This window comes from Pipistrellus hanaki (assembly GCF_964339955.1).
Source record: "Pipistrellus hanaki genome assembly, chromosome: 18".
Taxonomy (NCBI): Eukaryota; Metazoa; Chordata; class Mammalia; order Chiroptera; family Vespertilionidae; genus Pipistrellus; species Pipistrellus hanaki.
Window position 1 is genome coordinate 17361532 of NC_140520.1, and position 22552 is coordinate 17384083.

The following is a 22552-nucleotide window of genomic DNA, read 5'->3' on the forward strand; positions in this document are numbered from 1 at the left end:
TGAGAGGAAATGAAGAAGAGTGGAGCAACTTGAGGGGACAGTGGGGTTCTAGGAGCCTCCAGGGGAAACCTTTCTATTCAAGAAGCAGAGGAGAAAGGTCCAAAGGAGAAGAGAAATGTCTGGGGCTGGGGGACATGCCGGTGAGCTCTGGTTCACACCGCAGTGTCCCCTCTGTGTGTAGCTTGCCTGGTTCTGGGGCAGATGGCAGGACTATTTGAGGTCATAAGAAAGGAAGGGCAGAGAACTGTGAACACATCCAGACTGGGCTGCAGATCATCGAAGATGACTGTGGGGTATGCAAGAGTGACAAATGGTAATAATGATAATGACAACAATTGCAGCAGCTACCATTTGTTGACCTCTCTTATATGTCCCTGGGAATAGTCAAAATTCTTCATCTGTATCAACTCATTTATCCTCACCATAACTGTTTTATTGGTCTTTAAAGATGAGTAAACTGAGGCACAAAGAGGTTAAGTCAAAGGTCATTTGCAAGGAGCAGACACAGGCTTCAGGTCAGGCAGTCTGGCTCTGGACACGCCCTCACACCGATGCTGGGACAACTCCTTGATCACCCTCCACTTCCCCTGTCCCCTTCCTTCCCCTCCATCCACACTCAGTGTCCACATAAGTGAAGTGAGACCTCACAGGCTCCTTCCATTATGTGGTAGATCTGCCCTCAGGGTGGGGTTGGGGGTAGAGAGCAGCTCTGCTTCATAGGAAGACAAAGGTCTGTCCATCTGATGGCAAAAGAGGAAGGGGGGTGTAAGGGGTGCCCTGCATTCCTGGGGGTCTGGCTGGACTGAGGAATTAAAGGTGCTGGGTCTGCACTTGCTCTCTTGTCCTCAGAGCCCTGCCACTCACCGCTGTGAGCTGATGGGCAGAGGAGGTGTGTGTGTGTGTGTGGGGGGGGGGGGCGGGGGGGTTGGCCCACAGCGGGTTCTGTCCCTGGGGGTCTTTGCTCATGTCTTTCTATGCTGAAGGCCTTTCCCTAAGTGGTGGGCAATAAACCCCGAGTGCCCGAAACCTGGGAAAGGGAAAGAAACTTTAGAGATACTCTTTCAAACCCTGAGGCCAATTCCCAGCTAGGAGGCATGTAAACTCTTCATTTAATAACCATAGTTTGGAGCTACATATTATTTTTTGTTGAATTTGTTGGGGTGACATTGGTTGGCAAAAACCATACAGGTTTCTAGTGTACAATCAACAAAACATCTGCACACTGCCTTGTGCACATCGCCCCAAGCAAAGTCTCCTTTCATCCCCATCCCTCCCATTTGCCCACCTCCACTTCCCCCTCTTTCCCTCTGGCTGTCACCACACTGTTGTCTCTATGTGTCACACACACACACACACACACACACACACACACACACTTTTGCTTAACTGGAAACAGTATTTTTAGTGTCTGGGTAAGCATTTCCACCCCTTTGTTAGAAGGAGCTGCACTTCACTGAGCTCCTGCCAGGGAGAGGAAACACCCAGGAGGACCATTGCCAGCTCCTCCCCTGGCCCGACCAGTGTTTAAACCCAGGGAGGGAAGCCGGGGAGAGAGCGAGGGACCAGGCACGACCAGCACTGAGGTCTGGGCGGCCGGAGAGTTGGACGTGGTGCCCAGCAGCTTCCCAGGTAAGAGCATTGGTCTCCGAAGGGCTCCTGTGTGGCTGGGAAGGTGGCCAGGTGGGAACAAGCCTGAGCCTCAGGCGCCGCAGCACCAAGAACAACAGAGTGCTGTAGAAAATGTTTCCTGCGTGTAGTCTAGCATCTTTATTTCTTGGCTGGCTTCTTCCCAATGTCAAAGCCCCCCCCCCCCCCCTTTTTTTTTAATTCATCTGTGTCACTGTTTTTAAATGTGTATATAAATATTTAAATTTTAGTTATAGTTGCATACAGTATTTTATTAGTTTCAGGTACACAACATAATGATTAGACATTTATATACTTTACAAAGTGATCCCCCAGTAAGTCTAGTATGTATGGCTCATTTTTTTATTTATTTTTAACTTTTTTTGGTTTGTGAAAGGTGTTCACACTTATTTTTTTATAGAACTTGTGACAGCTTTTTTTTCTATCACCATGGACTTCCCCTGTACCTTCCTTCACCTCCACCCATCCCCTTCCCCACAATCAGCAGGCTGTTGTCCAGGTCAGGAGTTCTTCCTCCTTTCTTTCTTTCTTTCTTTCTTTCTTTCTTTCTTTCTTTCTTTCTTTCTTTCTTTCTTTCTTTCTTTCTTCCTTCCTTCCTTCCTTCCTTCCTTCCTTCCTTTCTTTTTTTCTCAATCCCTCCATCCATGTCTCACTTAAAAAAAAAAAAAAAAATCCCCAAATAGAACCTTTGTTCTGGTTGTGATCAGGACACTGTGATGGCATCCCCGTCTCTGGCCGCTGTAAATACCAATTACGGAGGTTTGCAAGGGAGCTTGATGAGCTTTGAAGTTTATTTATTTAACTTTGTAGGTTTTGATTCTGTTTGTGTGATGACAACCTTTCCCCCCCAAATCCTCATGCTATTCCCTCACAATGCCTCAAAGAAGACATTTTGAAATCTTTCAAGACATGATGTGGACTTGTTTTTGGAGGTCTTTTTACTTACCTGTTTATTTTTGCAGTTGGGAGAGCGGTGGGGGGAGGAGAGGAAGAATGAGTGAGAGCAGTCACTTCAAAGCAAAAACTCAAGATGCTTCTATAATATAAGCATTAAAAAAAGAACAAGTCCTAACATAAAAATAGCAAACTGCCTACATCTGGACAGAGGTTAGCCACAGTGCCTGGGGTCCACTGGCTCATGCAGACGCCGGAGCATCGGCAGGCATCAGGTGACACAGTGGGGCTGGCAGGGCACACATGTGTGTGGAAAGACCCGTGATTTTTGCCATTTGAGCATTTGTTGCAACATCAGCCCAGTGAGGCCGAGAAAATCCACTTGACATTGTTTGATTCCGGCGATGGCCAGCCTTTTTCATCTCATGGCACATAAACTAATTACCAAAAAAAGGTATATCTTTTTGCTGATTGACAAAAAAAATATAAAAAATAGCTGTAGTACTTTTGATTTATTCACACTGGATGGCTGTTGTTATGTTGGTTTGACAATCTAAGGGAAAAGAGGTCAGTGCCCCTGACTAAAATAGTCAGGTATTGCATGCTGTAAAAATTGTGGCATGCCCATTGAAAATAGCTGTTTCGTACAATTTTAATTCCTGCCACGTCCCCAAGTTTGTGGCCTCCTGCAGGAGGGAAACAGGACCGGCGACTTCAGATCATCTCTGGCTTCTGGGGTCTGTCCCCGCTGGCTCTGTGGTTTGAAATGTAGGGTAGACAGAGGTCTGTTCCTGAGAAGACGCCTGAGGAAACTGTGCCCAGGCCCAGTGGAAACTCTTGTCCGTCCAAGGCTCATTCGGAGCCTTGGCTCCTTTGGGTCTGGATCAGACATGCGATCGTGGTCTCGGTTTTGCAGCAGCGTCTGGAGCCACCAGTCTGCGAGCTGCTGATGCTGAGGTCTCGGGCTCATGCCCGATGGAGCCGCCATAGGAGACTCACTGCCAGAGCCCCAGCCACCTCTCAGCGTGGCTGTTGGTCTTGAAGACAGACCCGGAGAGTGTGGCTGGGGCAGGGCAGGCCCTTGAGCAGGAAAAGCCTGTCTCCTTGGGAGAGGCTGGGACTTGAACGTTACTTCTGTGTGTGGAAAGGCAGCATTGAACTAAGAGAAGGAATCGCAGCTTCTCTGCCTGGTCCTGTTCTTGTCCTTCACTGGGAGCAGTTTGGCATCAGGTGCCCGCCGCGGGAAAGAGGCTGGCCGGGTCTCAGGTCAGACATAGTCGTCCTAATGCATAGGGGACCAGGCGTGTGCTTCGGCGGGCTCCAGGCCCCTGCATTCATGCCCTGTGTCTGTGGGATCTTGCCTTTGTGCTAGAACCCATGGGTTTCCAAGAAAGTGAAAGGACGGTCTTTTGTGAGAAAGGGGTTCCTTCCTGCGGGGTACGGGCATCTTCGCCTGGAGCTCAGGAAGACCTTTGGCACGGCGAGGGGCCTGAACACAGTAGGTGCTTAGGCAACCGTGCCACCTTTCCATCACCCGGGTGAGCCTTTGCGGTGCCGATTAAGGTTCGGTTGACAACACAGTCAGTCACACCAGCCTGTGGCCACCCCTGGGAAAGAGACTGAGTGCTGAGGTTGGGTCAGGAAAAGGGGTCCGGCCCGGTGGGAGGTGAGTCATCTGCAGGGATATTGGGGGTGCTCCCTGGGTGTATTCCACCGAACCAACCAGAGGAGTGAGGGGGCAGCATGATGCTTGAGGAGTGACCATCCTAAGCGTTATCACACGAGACCACACGTGTGCTCTCACGCACACCTGGCTGCCCGTGTCCTGTGTGGCACGCCCGTGCCCTGTATGGCACGCCCGTGTCCTGTATGGCACGCCCGTGCAGAGTCTGAGCCCCCGAGACTAGAAACAGACACGCTCCTGTCGGACCCGGGTCGGCCCGAGTGCGCCCCGCAGGAGCCGCTCAGCCTGGCAGGGCGCTGGCACGCCTCCCTATCAGGGACGGCCACCCTGACATTTGAGCACCTTTCTAATGACTTCACTGGAAACCCATGATAATCAGTTTTCCTAAAACCACAGGCAGTGCCCTCACATGCCTGTGGTTAACTAGGCAGGATGAGGTAATGAGAGCCGGAGAAAGCCTGGGTCTAAGCGGAAAGGTCTGTCACGGCGGCTAAGACACGGCTGTGCTCTCTCTTTGGTGCAAGTCATGTATTTGGTCCCGGCCAGGGTGTATGCCCGGCTTTGGGGGAAATGAGGTGACACGAGGCCATGACCCTGTGACTGAGACGGCCGTGTGGGACTCGGGGTCCATCCCTCTCTGGCCAAGGCTGGGGACGCCTGGCCCTGCACAGGGGCCCGGTCCACACTGCTTCCCGGGAAGGGGACGCCCAGTCTCTCAGAGGTGCGGCAGGATTCCACCCCCCGGAGAAACCCCGTTTGTCTTCCCAGCGTCCTGCTTGCACCGCCCAGAGGGAGTCAGCGTGGGGTTCAGTCATTGGACAATTAGCCTGTAACGAGCACCTGCCCTGCCTCGGTTTCCTTTATTTCAGGAGAGCCCCTCTCTGAAGCGCCATGGGAAAGAGGACATTTGGGTCTTTTTTCCACAGGTGGCAGTCTTCTCACTGGGCTTTCTCATTTGGGGCAGGACGCACAGCAGAGGGAGGGAGACACAGATGTGGGGAATGGACGATTACGTTTTACCCCAGCCCTGCTGCTTATTAGCTGTGTGACCTTGAGCAGGTCACTTAACCTCTCAGAGCATCTGGAACAAAGAACGGATGCCTGGGATTCTGCAGATTAAATGAAAATAGTGCTCAAAAAGTATTGGGCACAGTACCCATCATCTGACAAACATGCAGAAAGCCCCGAGGCTGTTCTAATTTCACACACAGATTAGGTAGGCCAGGACTATGCTGTGAGGCTGGGGGTTCGGTGGGGACCCACAGTCCTGGCACTGCCATCCCTGAGCTTACAGGGACGTCTGGCCCAGGAACGCATATGCAGATTTGGGAGCCGTCAGTGTTTGGCTAGAAATTAAAGCCATGGGACAGAAGTGGCCACCAAGGAAGAATAAACAGAGCCCAGGCATAGAGCCTGCGATGTCAGGGTGCCTCTCAGACAACCAGGGGACCGTCCATCCAGGAGACCATCTGTCCAGCTCACTGCCGGCAGCTCACACCTCCGGGAGCCTTTCTTGTAAAAGCCACTGCGGGCAGCATTCATCCTGAGTCTCAGCCTGCCTCTGCCCCCACCTGTCCCCACCACCCACCGCCCACCTGCAGGCAGAATAAAGGATGTGAGCTGAGATGGGAATGATTCCTGGGGACACTTGATGTCCTGAGGTCTCCTGCTTGCACATCCCCTGCATGTGAACCCCTTTGCCTCAGACATTCCTGCTGCAATCACCCCACCTTCCTCCATAGAGGCATCATTCCATTCGGAGCTTCCTGCCCGGCATGTTTCTGATGAGCTGTGCAGCCCTGCAGGCCCCGGCGCGCCCCGGGAGCTCTGTCTGTGGTCGGTGGTGCCTGCAGGAGTGGGTGAGCTCATCCCTTCCTTAAGCTGAGATACAGGCCCGCGGGAGGGAGAGCCAGGAGGCTCCTCGTGCTCCTGACCCTGGGCAGGACTGCTGGCCGGGATTCCCCCGCCCGCCCGCCCACCCCATCTTCTTTCGAGCAATGACTCTGCCCAGGAAAATCTGAGCTCAAGCGTGGAATCGACAAGGTTGTAATTATCGAGGACATCTTGTTACAACTCAGGACAGGGACACCCAGGGCTGCTACAGGGCTTCTGGGGCTTCTCGTATTCCCGGCTTCAAAAAACAAACACTGCGCCGGGGCTTTGCCCAGCGCTGCGGTTATGGCAGGAGTCTGTGGCTCTGCATGCGCTGGGGGCGGCTTCGGAAAGAACATCTGCAGGCCGTTTGTGGCCCAGAGAACTGCGAGCCCGGCTGGGCCTGGGGCCTGGATGGCAGGAGAGGGCAGAGAAGCTGAGATTGCGTTTCACTCTGTTCTGCCTGGGACCAAGAAGGCTCTCTGAGAGCAATTTATGGTTTTGGGGACGGCAGACAGATGAGCACAGGGGTTAAGGGCTCGGAGAAGGGACCCTGTGCGCCTGGGTCATCGCTGCGGCCTGGCATAATCGGGTGCACTGCTTCATGCCTCTGAGCTCCGTCCTGTCTCGGGAGTAGGTGGAGAAGGTGTGCGGGGCTGCTCCATGCCCCCAGCTGAGCTGGGAAAGACGCAGTTGTGAAATAGCATCCTGTTCATCTTGCACCCGCCCAGCAGCCCACTCTGCTGGCTCTCCTCTCCTCTCCTCCCCCAACCTCCGACAAAAATCTCCAGGGATTCCAGGGCTTTTCTGGCGCCTTTAAGTATCGGAAGAGAAGCCTTTGGAAAGGCAGGTCCATCCCAATATCAGAGCCTCAGTGTCCATCCAGGCCATGTCTTTCTTTTCACCCGCCTCCGGCCTGATGCTGGAATTGGAGGTGAGTGGAGGGGACCAGGGACAGAGGTTGTCCTGGGCTTTCCTTCCTCCCCCTACCACACCTGTAGCTGCTGCTGGCTCCCCCGGGTGGCTGACGGAGGCAGAGAGGCGGGGGCAGGAGAGAAGGGAGAAGGGGTTTTTATGCGCTGGGCTGGTGTGGTTCCCTGTGGTCATCAGATGCCCTTGTTATAACAGCTGTGCCCGTGCTGGCTCCACCCACCACTCCTGTGGGAACCTCCTGTGGTTTCTGCACAGTCCCGTCCGCCCTGCCCGCTGGGCACCTCCTCCTGCGGTTTGCCCACAGGGGCAGCACTCTCTGGCTGAGCTGTGGGCTGCGCTCAGCTCTGGTTCCGGTTGCCTTCTTTCTGTGGCAGGACTTACCTATCCTTGTCCCCCCAAACTTTGGGGTGTAGGTCTCCCACAATCATAGCCAATGATTGCTCTGCTCCGGTGGCACTAATGGATTAGAGGGGGATTGAACCCCTCTGTGCCCATGGGAAGATGGGATGCAGCAAGAGGAACTATGCACCAGGTAACCCATCAAGGGACCCACAGAGGGACCACAGCATTTCTCTGAGTGCTAGGCCGAAGGAGGACTCGTTCCAGCTGGGATGTGGAAGACTTTAGGGAGAAGTTATTTTTATTGGAAATTGTGAACTTTCGCTGGTCTGTAGGCAGAAATGGTGAACGGGACACTGGCCTGGAACCTTAGCTGGCCATGGTCCCCAAGACAGCGTGCTCCATCCCTCAGTCTACACGTCCTTCTCTGCGCAGGACAGAGCACTGACAAGCATGGACTCGAGCCAGACTGCCTGGCTTCAAACTCTGCCACTCTTGGCTGTTTGCCTGTGGGCAAATCATATAAGGTAGCTAACTGTGCCGTGGTTTCCCTGTCTGTAAAATGGGGGTGATAATAGTAAATCCCACGAAGGGTTGCTGTGAAGATGACATGGTAAGTGTGGAACACTTAAAATGGTGCCTGGCACAGCACGCGCTCTCTGGGCCGCCATGAGATTGGCATCGTCCTGGGGAAGACAGCATTAGGGTTGTTGTAAAGGTTAGGGACTAGGGGACCAAACCCTGGCACACAGTAGGCCCTCAACACAAGACAGTTCTTCTTCTTGTCATTATTAAAACGCAGGTGAGTACAGAATTAGACGTGCAGAGAAGGGCCTCCCAGCAGTGGGGACAGTGCAAGGGAAGCAAAGACAGCAGGCAGGCATGTGCGGTGTGTGAGGATGGAACAAACGGTGATGTAGTCAGAACCTCAGTAGATGCTGGACAAAAGCTTTCTGCTGGTTTCCCCACTGCCTGTGGACACTCAGGGTCCATTTTAAAAGGCCAGTTTCCATCAGCAAATCTCCATGACTGTTTTCCTTTTCTCTGCCTACAGGCCTGCTGGAGGGTCTGCGCCTCGTCTCTCCAAGGATGGGGACCTTCTGCTCCCTCCTGGGGCTCCTGTTGGGCTCGGTGCTCCTGGTGGCCTCGGCGCCGGCCCCTCTCGAGCCTCACAGCTGCAGTGACAAGGAGCAACAGCTGACCGTCAGCCACACCTACAAGATTGACGTGCCCAAGTCTGCCCTGGTCCAGGTGGAGGCTGACCCTCAGCCCCTCGGCGATGAAGGGGCCTCGCTGCTGGCCCTGGGAGAGGCCGAGGAGCAGAATATCATCTTCAGACACAATATCCGCCTGCAGACACCGCAGAGGGACTGCGAGCTGGCAGGCCTGGTCCAGGACCTCCTGGCCCGGGTGCAGAAGCTGGAGGGCGAGATGGCGGAGGTGAAGGAGCGGTGTGACGTCCAGCGCTGCTGCCAGGGAGCTGCCGGTGAGCCCTCTCCTGGTATTCGTTCAACAAACCCTTAGTGAGCACCTTCCCGGTGCAGGCGGTCCCCAGCCTCGTGAGCACTCGTGAGTCTGGCTCATCCCCGCCCCTCACTCTGGGTTTCCCCGGGGTGTATCATCGCTGGCACTAGCTCCAGGGGCATCTGCCAGCGGAGCAGAGAGGCACGTGAGTGAGTCTGAACTCCTGGCTGAGGCTTCCCCATGAGAAGGCTGCTGGGTGCTGTTTAGCCAATGGGCCAATCTCTTCTCTGGGGAATGCAGTGGAGCTGAGAGGGCCTACGGTTCTCAGAGCAAGAGCCCTGCAGGTCTGCCCTCCAGGGAAGGAAGCCCTCACCCCCCTTTCCTCTCCCCGGCAGGTCAGGGCCCCCAGTGCAGCGGCCACGGGACCTTCTCGCAGGAGACCTGCGGCTGCCGCTGCGAGCAGGGCTGGGAGGGTGCCGCCTGCGAGGTGCCCTCCTGCCCCGGCGCATGCAGCGGCCACGGGCGCTGCGAGGACGGCCGCTGCGTGTGCGATGAGCCCTACGTGGGGGCGGACTGCGCCCACCCCGCCTGCCCCGGGAACTGCAGCGGGCAGGGCGTGTGCGTGCGCGGGCGGTGCCAGTGCCACGCGGACTTCACGTCGGAGGACTGCAGCGAGCGGCGCTGCCCCGGCGACTGCAGTGGCCACGGCTTCTGCGACACGGGCGAGTGCTACTGCGAGGAGGGCTTCACCGGCCTGGACTGCTCGCAGGGTGAGGGCACCACTGGGCTGTCATTTTAACACCTTTTAAAAATTACCTTTTTTAAAATTTTATTTTATTGTTTAAAGTATTACAAATATTAGTACATATGTCTTCTTTTTCCCCCATTGACCCCCCCGCCACCCTCCCCCAGTGTCTTGTGCCCATTGGCTATGCTGATACCCATGCATACAAGTCCTGCCATTGATCTGTTTCTCCTCTGCAGGGGCTCCGCCTCTAGCCCACCTCAGATTTGCCTGGGGGGCTTGTTCAAGCGCAGATGATTGGGTCTGAGAATTTGGGTGTTTTTTTTTTTTTTTAGTTTTTTTTTAGTTTTTTTTGTTATTGGTTTAAGGGAGGAAGGGAGAAGGAGAGAGAGAGAAAAAACCAGCAATGATGAGAGAGAATTATTGATCAGCTACTTCCTACTGGGGATGGAGCCCATAACCCAGGCATGTGCTCTTGAACTCGAATTTACGTAACCATGACCTCCTGGTTCATAGGTAGATGCTCAACCGTTGAACCACACCAGCTGGGCCTGAGAATTTGCATGTTGTAATAGGTGATGCTAATGCTGATGCTTAGGTGATCTAATGGCTGCGTGTGTGTGTGTGTGTGTGTGTCTGTGTGTGTGTGTCGGTGGTCCATCAGATGTATGTTCCACACCCACACCAGTAATGATAGTGGAAGCATCATACTATCATAACCAGTATGATAGATGCGCAACCAGTGCTCACTGTGTTCCACCCCTCTTTCCTCACCTTCTCCTGTTCCCGCTCCCCACACAGTGGTCGCCCCCCAGGGCCTGCAGCTGCTCAAGAGCAGGGAGGAGTCGCTGCTGGTGAGCTGGGAGCCCTCCAGCGAGGTGGACCACTACCTCCTCAGCTACCACCCCCTGGGCAGGGAGCCCTCCAGGAAGCAGATACAGGTGCCCAAGGAGCAAAACAGCTATGACATCCTTGGTTTGCTGCCTGGGACCAAGTACATAGTCACCCTGCACAACGTGAAGAAAGGGGTGCTCAGCAGCCCCCAGCACCTGCTGGCCACCACAGGTGAGGGACAGCCCGGGCCCAGGTTGCCCAGGAGAGGTGCTGTTTCGAACGTTTTCCTGCATTAGTTCCTGCCAGTCCCCTTCCACGCTGTTCCCTGGATTTGGGGCTGAAACACAGCTGCTGAAGTTCTAGGTTCTGGAGGAAGTCTCAGTTCTGGCTCCCTGCTTTCTGCTCACAAAGTATTGGTCCTCCTGGCTGGTGACAGAGCCTGCTGGATTGTGGAACCCAAGGGGTCTTCTCCCCCTGATTGCCTTGCACCCCCACACGAGCAGCCACACACCTGCATCCCCAGGTCCTCACTGAGCCTGAGAGGCCACTCGGCAGGTTCAAGCGGGGACAAGTGAGGATCTTCGGAGCCTCCTGTTAGATTTCCCTCAGCGGGAAAGAAGGGGAAGAAATGGGTCATTGATGAAAGTGTAATGAAAGGTTATTTACAGAGGTGTGGGTGGGGTTTGGATGGTCTAACACCCGAGGGCCAGCACCCCAGGCTGAAGGGGCAGGAGGTGGGAGTTGGTACTGGGACCCAGAGAGAGCAGGGAGAGGCTGCCCGATGAGTTGCTTTAGGTAAAGGGAGGCAGGCAGGTCATGTGTCCCCTGGAAGGGATGAAGGAGGCCTCTCTAGCCCCCTCGTCTTCTGGTGACTCTCACTGGTGGAACCCAACCAGGAGCCAGAGGGCAAGGGAACCTGGCTAACACAAGTCATAGAGGCCATAATCTGGGATACAGAGCAGGGTGGGGGTGGTCTGGAGGGACAAACCATCGAATCGCCAGGGCACCAGCAAATGCTACCAAAATGTTTGCAAGGACCAGCATCGCTACTTACTCTTTAGCAATTCTCAGGAAAGGTCTTAACGCTGCTTAGACATTCAGGGGCTTGGAGAAATCTTGTTGTGTGAGTGGTTATGATTCATTCCTTCACTCCACATATTTTATTGAGCACCTACTATGTGCCAGGCACTGTTCTAGATGCTGATAAAAATGAGCTGCCTCCAGCCTTCCCTAAACTCCTGGGGAAAGGTCCGGGAGACCCAGCTGGGTGGGCCTTGGGCACACGGTGTCTGCAGAAATGTCTGGCTGCCTGTCCTTATGGTGGTGGAGCAAGGGCGGCTCGGGGTTGCAAAGGGCCATGAGGGACTTGTCTTCCCGGGAGCACAATTTGTGAATGCCTTTGTCAGCACCCTCCAGCCAGTGACACCCCCCCCCCCCCCCCTTGGAACATCCCTGCAGTTGAATAAGTTGCATTTATCAATGTTGCAGCAGAGGGAGGATGCACCCATGGGGGACCTGTGGACGTCTTAGTTGGAGAGTGTCAGAGAGACTGGTGTAGGATGTGGGCTATGTTCAGGAGTTCGGAAGGATTCAGGGAAGCATGCTGTCAGGAAGTGGGGTGCTTCTCTGATTGGCATCCTGGTGGCTCTTACCTACAAAGGGAGAGGCTAACGCTGTGGTTGCCACAGAAGCAGCAGTCTCTTAGTTAGGAGAGAGCTTGTTTGGCCTTTTTGTGGTTTGGACATTGTTCACGAATGTGTTCAGACATGATCACGAAAGGTCTTGGTTTGGTCTTGATCTGTCATGGCCGCAGAGTGCCTTGTCCAACATTGATGTTAAGTTCAATGGGAGAACACAAGGCCTACGTGTGCGAGCCAAGCCAGCTCCCAGCTCTCAGCCGCTCTCTCCTCCTCCCCTCTCTGTCACTGCCTCTGCCTTCAGACAGAACAGTGCCCAAAGCCCCCTCGACAGACATTCTGAAAGTCTTAGCCACACCTCTCGGCTCCTTGCTCCTCTGGGGACTTGTAAAATGTGGCCAGGAAGCTTGTCTTCCTGTCTAATCCGATTCAAGTGAAACCATTCTCATTTGCTCCCCAGGGGAGCCTCAGCCAGAGAGATGCGTTCCCCCATAAGAATCGTGAACATGTCATCAAGTCCCTGCTTTTTCGTTTGTGAGCTCTGCAGGGCCTTCTTCACTCCTCACCTCCTGCCCTGCAGTCTAGGGACTGCGCAGGGAGGGAGAGCCTCAGGCGAGGCCGGCCGGTGGGAGCGGAGGGCGGGGCCTCAGAGGGGAGGCTCTTTGTCTATAACACAGTGAACCAGAAGTATTCAGAGCCCAGGGGCCTTGAGGCCACTGCACTCACTGCCCCTCACAGATTCTCTTTCCCTCGCCCTCCACAAGAGGCCAGCCAGCTGAGCTGGGAGCACTGCCAAGGCAGGGAAGGTGGGGCTGGGACTGAGGAAGGGGGCAAGGCTGAGAGTCTGGGGACTTGTCTCCCAGGCAGGCTCATCAGCTTGGGGTCTGGCGACCGGAACTCAATGTGCCCTTAAGACCCAAACCCCTCTTCACCACTACCCACGGCTCTTCCCTTAGGGCCACGCCGCAATCCATACTTTTGTGTTTATCATTAAATTGTTTTCTTTTCTGAGTGGAGGGGTAAAGATTTAGCTAGTCACACTTTCCTATGAATGAATGTGTGCAGTGCTTCTCCCCGCCGCCCTGTCACAGGATGGACAGGGTGGGCAGCCAAGCACACCAGGGACCTGGTGGAGGTGCCAAAGTCTGGTCAGAGATGCAGGAAGGGTACCTGGAAGGACCAGGTTAAAGTTCACCTACTTCATAGTTTTGCCTCCGATTAATCTTCCAGGAGCATTTGGGAGGCTGAGGAAGGAGGGGGTTGTGGTATCAGAGTTATACTCCGGAACATCTGAAATGCATCCCAAACTTACATGGATGGGGAGTCTAGGCCTCTATTCTGGGGCTCTGCAGCTAGAGGCCGAGTGTTCAGTTCAGAGCAGTCTGCACCCTGGGCCGAGTGGACGAGAGGGCTGCTGGTCCCGATGGGATGGGACGGAATGGGATGGGCAGGCACAGGAGGCTTTCCCTGAACAGAGTCTGTCCTCCACCATGTGCACACCAACAGTTTCTTTGTGCCTGGGTGGTCCTAGGACACCTGTTGAGAACCGTGTGCAGGGCTGCAGCCTGCTCTGTGCCCAGAAAGGAAGCTGAGCTGGTAGCCAGGGCCCTAGAACTGAGCTGCCGGCCCTCCTCTTCACGCCTTCTCCTGCCCCTGCTCCTGCCCTAGATCTTGCTGTGCTTGGCACCGCGTGGGTGACGGATGAGACGGAGAACTCCCTGGACGTGGAGTGGGAGAACCCCCCAACCGAGGTAGACTATTACAAGCTGCTGTACAGCCCGCTGACGGGGCAGGAGGTGGCCGAGGTCACGGTGCCCAAGAGCAGCGACCCCAAGAGCCGATATGACATCACAGGTAAGAGCCAGCACTGGAATGGGAGGTGTTTGCTGGGGATGCTGAGGCAGGGACAGCGTGTGCACAGTGAGTCCTGGGGCCTTAGGAGTCACTTGAACCCTGACCCCGGAAACTCCCAGACGTGAGCCCACTCTGGAAGCCCGAGAACTCTGCTCCAGCGTCCCAGAGCGACACCAGAATCTCAGAGTGAATCCAGAATCTCAGAGCCCCTGCTTAACAGACGACTCATCTGACACGGTCTTCCCTGTCTCACCCTGTCCGTGTCTCAGAGGGATGTGAGGGCGCAGAGACTTTACTTTTGGAAGAATGTGTGTGTGTGTTGTGTGTGTGAGATATAAAGAGGAGGGAGGGAGGGAAAGAGGGAAGGAGAGGGGAGAGAGAGGGAGAGGGAGAGGGAGGGAGAGGGAGAGGGAGAGGGAGAGGGAGAGGGAGAGGGAGAGGGAGAGGGAGAGGGAGAGGGAGAGGGAGAGGGAACTTGATTGATGGAGATAATGTTTTCGGCATAATCCATGGAAGGTGTTGCTGGGTGCTGGGCTCGGGGAAGTCTGTCCCAGAGGCCGGAGCCAATGCTGTGAGAACAGGAAATCAGAGGCTGCGAGGGAAACGGGCCACGCAGGGCCGCGTTATGTGTTGTGACACCTGCAGCTTGTACAGTTTCCAGGGCCGTCTTTAAGAAAAGCAGTATGGCAACCATGAATACCCAGTTCGTCCCGTGGCTCCAGCTGGGGTCTGTTCCTCCATCGCTCCGAGTTCCGTGTTGAGTGGCCGTCCCAGGGTCCCCATTGTGCAGTGAAAACCAGGGTCTCACTCATGCTGCTCTTTGCCTGCACTTGCCACCAGAGTCTGAGTGTTTGCGCCACCAGGAACAATCATTCAAGTTGGTGCTACAGAGAAATAACAACAAAAGGCAGAGAAAATTAAAAAAAAAATAAAAAGGTGGTGGTGGGGATTAGGCAAATAATTACAGTGAGAAGGAAAGAAATGTTTGAGAAAAAGGATTGTTGGGGGCAGAAAAGGATTGTTTGGGCTGTAAATACACTGGGAAGTCAGTGCTCGGTGGTGCACTGTGTGTGTGTGTGTGCGTGTGTGTGTGTGTGTGTGTGTGTGAGAGAGAGAGAGAGAGAGAGAGAGAGAGAGAGAGAGAGAGAGAGAGAGAAAGAAAGAAAGAAAGAAAGGAAGGAAGGAAGGAAGGAAGAAAGAAAGAAAGAAAGGAAGAGAGAAAAGGAGTGAATGGGAGCTCCCTCTCCCCCCTCTGTCCTGCCCTGCTGAAGGATAAGTCAGTGCTCAGTACTGGGGCCCCACTGGTCCTGCAGTTCTTTATCTTCCTTACATGGATTAGTCTGTAGGTGGGAGATCCTGGCGGGGGGCAGGGGACAGGGGTCCGGGCTCCGGAGCCAGTCCTCAGGCCCAGCACTGGCTGCTTGTTTGCAGGTCTGCAGCCCGGGATGGACTATAAGATCACAATTGTCCCCGTACGAGGAGACCTGGAGGGCCGGCCCATCTTCCTGAATGGCAGGACAGGTAAGAGCTGCCGGGAGGCACCGGAGCTTTTCTCACGTTTGCCTTCTGCTGTTTTCCTCAGCTCACTCCATCCGGGCGAACTCTGGGATTTGGGTGTAGAGATAGTCTGTCTTCGTGTCCTGAAGTCTGTTTTGGGGGGCACAGGGATGCTGGATTCAGATTGCAAAAGCCTTTCAGGTCACACTTTTAAAATTTACTATTATTATTATTATCATCATAATCATCATTATAATTATTAAAGGGCTTACTCGCCCCTCTTGAAGTCCTCTCTCAGCGTAGGGTTCAAGCAGAGGCCAGTGTCCACCTGTCTCAGGTGGTGGAGACAACCTCTTGCGTGTGTACACTGTGGAACAAGGTCACCCAGAGGAACTAGATCTGAGCATTCCTGATCTTGACCAGCCAATGACTGCTCTAGTTTTTCTTTTTCACGTATTTTTATGAAGAAATTGATGGTCCGACCAATGTGGTCACTGATCGAGTGACTGAAGATACGGCAGTGGTGTCCTGGGACCCCGTCCAGGCTGTCATCGACAAGTACGTGGTGCGCTACACCTCCGCTGACGGGCAGTCCAGGGACACGGCGGTGCCCCGGGAGCAGAGCAGCACGGTCCTCACGGGCCTGACGCCTGGGGAGGCGTACAGAGTCCACGTGTGGGCTGAGCAGGGCGGCCAGGAGAGCAAGAAGGCCGACACCACGGCCCTGACAGGTACAGACGGAGCAGGATCCTGGTGGCAGGGAGGAGGCTGACTTTTGAATCAGGAGGCTGGTGTCCATGGGCCGCAGCTCTTTTCTTTGTAAGGGTTGGGGAGGGGCTTGCGAAATAAATTTCAAATTGTATAATTATGAAATTTTTCATTTTTAAACCTCAAACAAAAGATACAGAAGGTCACACTTATTTGGGTTGGAATTCCATACCCAGCTCCCTCAGAGTAGGGTAACTTACTTCCTAATTTTCATTTTTTGGTTGTGAAAACTCAAAACATTTGGAAGTTGAATGGTCATCGCTGTTTGCAGTGAAGGTACAGGCACTTTGCATGTGATTTAGAGCTCCATCAGGTGTGGGAATGGTTTGTGTGCTGACTCAGCACTCACCAAACTACTGACTCTGCCTGGGACTCTCAGAAACCACAAGGTCTCCATACTCCACCTAGCGCTCCGCTCAGCTCTGACAGGTGTCCCAAGACCGCCTGGCATACCCAGAACATTCCTTCCACTTACACCCTCCTCAGCACTGTCTCTGAGTTCACAGGAGCCGGAGCCGGGAGAATACTCGAGGCTTCCAACACTTGACAAGAAATCATTGAGAGAGTCTCACCCAGGTTACTCACCTATACGCTCAACAGATCTTATAAGTAGGGCTATTTCTATCCTCCCAGACCTCAACTGCCATTAGTTAGAGTCTTGGTTTTTTGACCACAGACATATGTTTTTTAATGTGTTTTTTTTCTTTTTTAAATATAATACATTTTTAGAGAGGAAAGAAGAGGGAGAGAAAAATAGAAACATTATTGAAGAGAGAGAATCATTGATTGGCTGCCTCTTTCACGCCCCACACTGCGAATCAAGCTTGCAACCTGGGCATGTGCCCTGACTGGGAATCAAAGCTTGACCTCTTGGTACACAGGCTGATGCTCAACTACTGAATCACGCTGTCTGGCAGCATGATGTTTTAAGTGGAAAGAACTGGAAGCTCCTATTTCCAGGATAATTTTCTTCCCCAAAACAATAAGAGCAGATATTGAGATTTATTGAAGTAGAATTCCTTTCAGGCACAAGGAGTTGGAAACTGAAAGAGCCCTTTTTATAAATTCAGTGGAAAGGAGAAAAAGACCATTTTTTAAAATCCAAAAGTAACTTGTAGGAAAAGTTTACAAATTTGAGACTTTATGGTGGCTTTGTCTGAACACCCTACTTCTCATGAAATGCAATTAGACCATCCTTGAAATTTCAGACCACTTGTTTAATTAAACCCTCAAGTTATCTCAATCATTTGCATTTAACAGACTCTGAAATTTATCGAGGTCATCATTTGGGCAACCTGGCCTTTCACAAGCCAGAGAGTTGCTAAATGCTGCCCTCTTTTCTTTCTCTTAAAGACATTGACAGCCCCCAAAACCTGGTGACCGACCGGGTGACAGAGACCACGGCCACCATCTCCTGGGAGCCGGTGCAGGCCGTCATCGACAGGTACCTGGTGCGCTACACCTCCGCCGACGGAGACACCAGGGAGGTGCCCGTGGGGAAGGAGCAGAGTAGCACCGTGCTGACGGGCCTGAGGCCGGGCGTGGAGTACACGGTCCACGTGTGGGCCCAGAAGGGGGACCGGGAGAGCAAGAAGGCCGACACCAAGGCCCCCACAGGTAACAAGATAGAGGCGGTCAGTTGGAATTGAATTTTGAGCACATGGTAACAAAAGACATGGCCTGAGTTGAGAGACTTTGCAGAGCAAGTCCTAACGCTCCAACAGGACAGCACATCTAGTGCTCATCTCCGTGTGCTGCTGCTCCTGCAGCTCTGAGCTGCCCAGAAAACCCTCTACCCACTAGAACAGAGACATAAAGTTGTGCAGTAGCAGTGTTTTTAGCACACTCAGCGGAGACTTTCAGAGGATGTGGCCATTGCAGTGCTGGTAATACTTTGAGAATGTTCACCTGTGCAGTAGCCCTTGGTAAAATGTAAATTGGGTACCCTGAATGTCATGGCAGATGTACGATGGATTGTTTTGATAATGTTGCAAAGAAGACATCATTGTTGAGAGCTGAAAGCCAACAAAGTATGTCCAGTTTACAATGAGTGGTCCTCCGGAATTGAGAACCAGGGGTGACCTTTGCCCTTGACTCCCTCTCAGGGAGAGACTCGGGATGGGAATATCACTCCTTGTGCCAACCAAGCTCCAGAGGATGAAATCGTGGAGATGGGCTGCTGGGTATCTCTGCCATGACTTCAAAGCTTAAACTTTCCTAAATATTTTCTTAAGACATTGACAGTCCAAGAAACCTGGTGACAGACCAGGTGACAGAGACCACGGCCACCATCTCCTGGGAGCCGGTGCAGGCCGCCATCGACAGGTACCTGGTGCGCTACACCTCTGCCGACGGAGACACCAGGGAGGTGCCCGTGGGGAAGGAGCAGAGCAGCACCGTGTTGACGGGCCTGAGGCCGGGCGTGGAGTACACGGTCCACGTGTGGGCCCAGAAGGGGGACCGGGAGAGCAAGAAGGCCGATACCCAGGCCCCGACAGGTAATGGAGAGTTGTTCTTCGGCTTCATACTTCGTTCTTGTAAAGATAAATCGTGATCAGTCCCCTCCACCCACTGTTCCTCCCATTGTATTTCCTTTGTGACCAGTCACTAAATTATTTCTTCTTGAAAGGGAAAAATATAAAGAGGCCTTATATATTAGGATCTGTGAGCTAAGCACTTTTGGGCAATGGCTTTTGCTGTGATCTCTTTGGAACAAAAAGGGTTATTGTTTTCTTGGTGAATAAGCCCTCCTGAGCACTTTGTGCCCTGTTCTGAGGATCCTACGGTTACGGTAATATACAAGAAGAGTTCATAATTTTTAAATATTTTCATTTGTTTCCTCATTTTTGAAGAACAGACATATGGAGATATAACTTATATACTATAAAATTCACCCTTTAAAAGTATACAATTCAGTGGTTTTTAATATGTTCACAGAGGTGTGCACCCATCAGCTCAATCTAATTCAGAACATTTTCATCAACCCCGAGAGAAACCCCATACTCATCACCAGTCATTCTCCAACCCCACTTTCTCCAACTCTAGGAAAATACTACTTTTTGTCTCTATAGATTTCCTTATTCTGGACATTTTATATGGATGGATTCATACAATATGTGGCTGACTTAACTGGCTTTGTTCACTAAGCATGACATTTTCAAGGCTCACCCATGTTGTAGCATGAATTGATACTTCATTTTATTGTCAAATACTATTCCATGGTATGGATGTAGCACGTTTTATTTATTGTCAGCTGCTGGGCATTTTGGCTGTTTCCACTTTCTGGATATTATGAATAATGCTGCTAAGAGCATCTGTGCATACATTTTTGTGTGGGAATATTTTTAGTTCTTTTTCAGTATATGCCTAGGAGTGGAATTACTGGGTCATATGGTAACTTGTGTTTAGCTCTTTGAGGATCTGCCAAGTCGGTTCCAGAGTGGTGGCACTATTTTATATTCCCACCAGCAGTGCAAGAGGATTATATTTCTTACTTACTTGGTCCTCAGTGGAATTGGTTGGGATGGGCAGAGCAGGGATCAATATCCCTATTTTATAGATAAGAAAACTCAATACCTGTGCATGACTTCTGTGAGGCACAAAGAGAGCTGATGTTTCATGGAGTCAGATTTGTGGGATATTCATGAAATATGATGGTCCCTTAAACTCTGTTTAGTAAGGTCCACATTTTACAAATGAGGACACTGAGGCCCAGCCAGAGGCAGCAGAGTAGTTTGGGGCCAAGCTGGCCGACGGCAGAGCTGGGCTCTGCCTGCCCCTCTGCTCTGTCTCTGGGCCTCATTCTACTGTTCTTCCTCCTTGAAGATCCAAGAGTTCAGCCATGGACGGGAGGTCTCTGTCCATGACACAGCTGAAAACCCGAGTATGGGGTGGAGAACCTTAAGAACATGAAGCTGTCTCACCCCAAGCAGCATGGCCATGAGATCTCAGTCTGCTAATAGTGTTTATTGATCAGCATTTTCCTTTCAGACATTGACAGCCCCCAAAACCTGGTGACCGACCGGGTGACAGAGACCACGGCCACCATCTCCTGGGAGCCGGTGCAGGCCGCCATCGACAGGTACCTGGTGCGCTACACCTCCACCGATGGAGACACCAGGGAGGTGCCCGTGGGGAAGGAGCAGAGCAGCACCGTGCTGACGGGCCTGAGGCCGGGCGTGGAGTACACGGTCCACGTGTGGGCCCAGAAGGGAGACCGGGAGAGCAAGAAGGCCGACACCAAGGCCCCAACGGGTAAGGGAGAGTTGTTCCTGGGGAATGTAAAACCTGTCACACTAAGTGTGGGTGGTTAATTTTTGTTTTCATCCCTGACACTGCTAGAATCCATGGTTTATGGAGAGAAGAATGGTGTCCCGTTATAATAGACTGTACCCATCATGCCCCACTCCCTTTTACCTGCTTTCCTTACAAGTCAGGGCCTCATGGCTGTCTACAAGCAATGATTTGCCGTGATGGGCACATTGAGCCACATGAATCTTATGCTGTGGACAGTGTTGAGGGTCCCCTACTGAGTTTGTGAGTGGGAACAGAAAAGGAAAACTCAATGTTGTTTATATGTTAAATATGTTGAAAATTTGACTTTAAAAAAGTAGACTTTGTATCTATCAGAACAAGTTGATGTCTGTAGTTTGCTTTACAGTGAATAAACAAGATGTTGATTCTGATTTTGAGAATAAGGATAACTTCTATGCTATATTCCTATCCTATTGTGAAAGAAATGAATGACCATATTTCTGTATAGAGATTTAACTAGCAAACTAGTGTTCTGAGTGAATCTATGATAGTATAAAGAATATTAAAACTAGATTTTAATTTTCGCCAATTCGTTTAGCAATACAGATTGAGCACTTTCCATTTGCCCTGTCCACTATTAGGCAGCAAGAGCCCTGAGGGTTTAGGATGCATCCCTCTTCCTCTAGGAGCTTCTGTCTGTGCCTTGCGATTAGAACCTTCTTGTATGAAATGGGAAGTCTTCATTGATAGGATGCTAGAAATGATATTATCAGCTGCTTGTGAGCAAAGCCTGTATCTTCCATTGGAACTGATGCTCTAACTAGCACCATGCGTGTACAGGTCAGAGTGTGATTACTAAATAAGTAAAGAGATTTGTTATGCTAAACTCTTAGTAGAGATAACAACATATATTTTCAGATTTTGGTCTACTGTGCTGTCTCCTTGAGGAGCCAAAATCTATCTGGGGAGAGAAGATACATGTCCAGGAAGGAGCATACGAAGTGGAAAAACCACAAAATACAAACATGTTTTGCCCTAAGCAAAATAGCCACTAGTTTCTGCACTCCCATTAACAGTGCATATTGATCATGGTTTTTTAATTTCTAGACATTGACAGCCCCCAAAACCTGGTGACGGACCAGGTGACAGAGACCACGGCCACCATCTCCTGGGAGCCGGTGCAGGCCGCCATCGACAGGTACCTGGTGCGCTACACCTCCGCCTTCGGAGACACCAGGGAGGTGCCCGTGGGGAAGGAGCAGAGCAGCACCGTGCTGACGGGCCTGAGGCCGGGCGTGGAGTACACGGTCCACGTGTGGGCCCAGAAGGGGGACCGGGAGAGCAAGAAGGCCGACACCCAGGCCCCGACAGGTAACAGCAGAGAGGTGAAAAGCAAACCAGGGTCATCACTATGGACTGATCTGTTGGGATCTGTAATGAGGTTACTGTGAAGAGGGATTCTGGTGTGTTTTAGGAGAGTTGACTGTAAAAAACTTTATTCACCTAAGGAAAAAAAACCAGAGCAATCTCATGACTATCTTAAACCCTTTCCCAAACCCTGTGTTATTAACCACTGTGCTACTCAGTTATAGGCAATTATGGAGAACAAGTTAAACGAATATACAATTCCTACACTGGATTAAAGAAGTGTTCTGTGGCAAGCTATTTTATGTAGGTTTGACTTAATAGATGGTGTGTACTTGAAAGAACAAGTGTTGTCCTTGACAGCTGGAGCTCTATATTGATTTCTACATGAGCTAAATTTTCTAAGTGCCAGGTCTTGGATATAGTGGTAAACAAAACAAATATGATTCTTTTATATGATTCTAATTATCTTGAAGTCCAGTGGGAAAGATGGACCATCAGCACACAAACAAATTTCTAATTGTAAATTATAAGTTCTGTGAAGGACATGAACATGGTGTAGGTATAGAGAATGACAGGGTAGGGATATTTCTTAGTTGGTATGGATTGAGTAATAGTTAAGGTACATGTTGACAGAAATACCCAAATAACAGTTGCTTAAATAAGGAAGAAGTTCATCCCTCTCTTGTGGAATGGTCAGAGTGAAAGTAGGCCAGGGCTGGTATGACAAAGGACCCAGGATCCTTCCGTATTGTTGCTCAGTCA

At 51.9% G+C, this 22552-nt stretch overlaps 1 protein-coding gene across 1 annotated transcript in view; it reads left to right on the plus strand.

Moving 5' to 3' along the window:
- The first annotated feature begins 1571 nt into the window (after positions 1–1571).
- TNN (tenascin N) overlaps positions 1572–22552 on the plus strand; it is a 36871-nt gene continuing 15890 nt past the window's right edge. The window contains exons 1-11 of the mRNA XM_084866036.1: positions 1572–1629; positions 8424–8855; positions 9229–9603; positions 10380–10643; positions 13718–13903; positions 15335–15424; positions 15868–16131; positions 17522–17785; positions 18403–18666; positions 20159–20422; positions 21530–21793. Coding sequence (XP_084722162.1) covers positions 8459–8855; positions 9229–9603; positions 10380–10643; positions 13718–13903; positions 15335–15424; positions 15868–16131; positions 17522–17785; positions 18403–18666; positions 20159–20422; positions 21530–21793 — 2632 coding nt within the window. The 5' untranslated portion in view covers positions 1572–1629; positions 8424–8458. The remainder of the gene's footprint in view (positions 1630–8423; positions 8856–9228; positions 9604–10379; positions 10644–13717; positions 13904–15334; positions 15425–15867; positions 16132–17521; positions 17786–18402; positions 18667–20158; positions 20423–21529; positions 21794–22552) is intronic.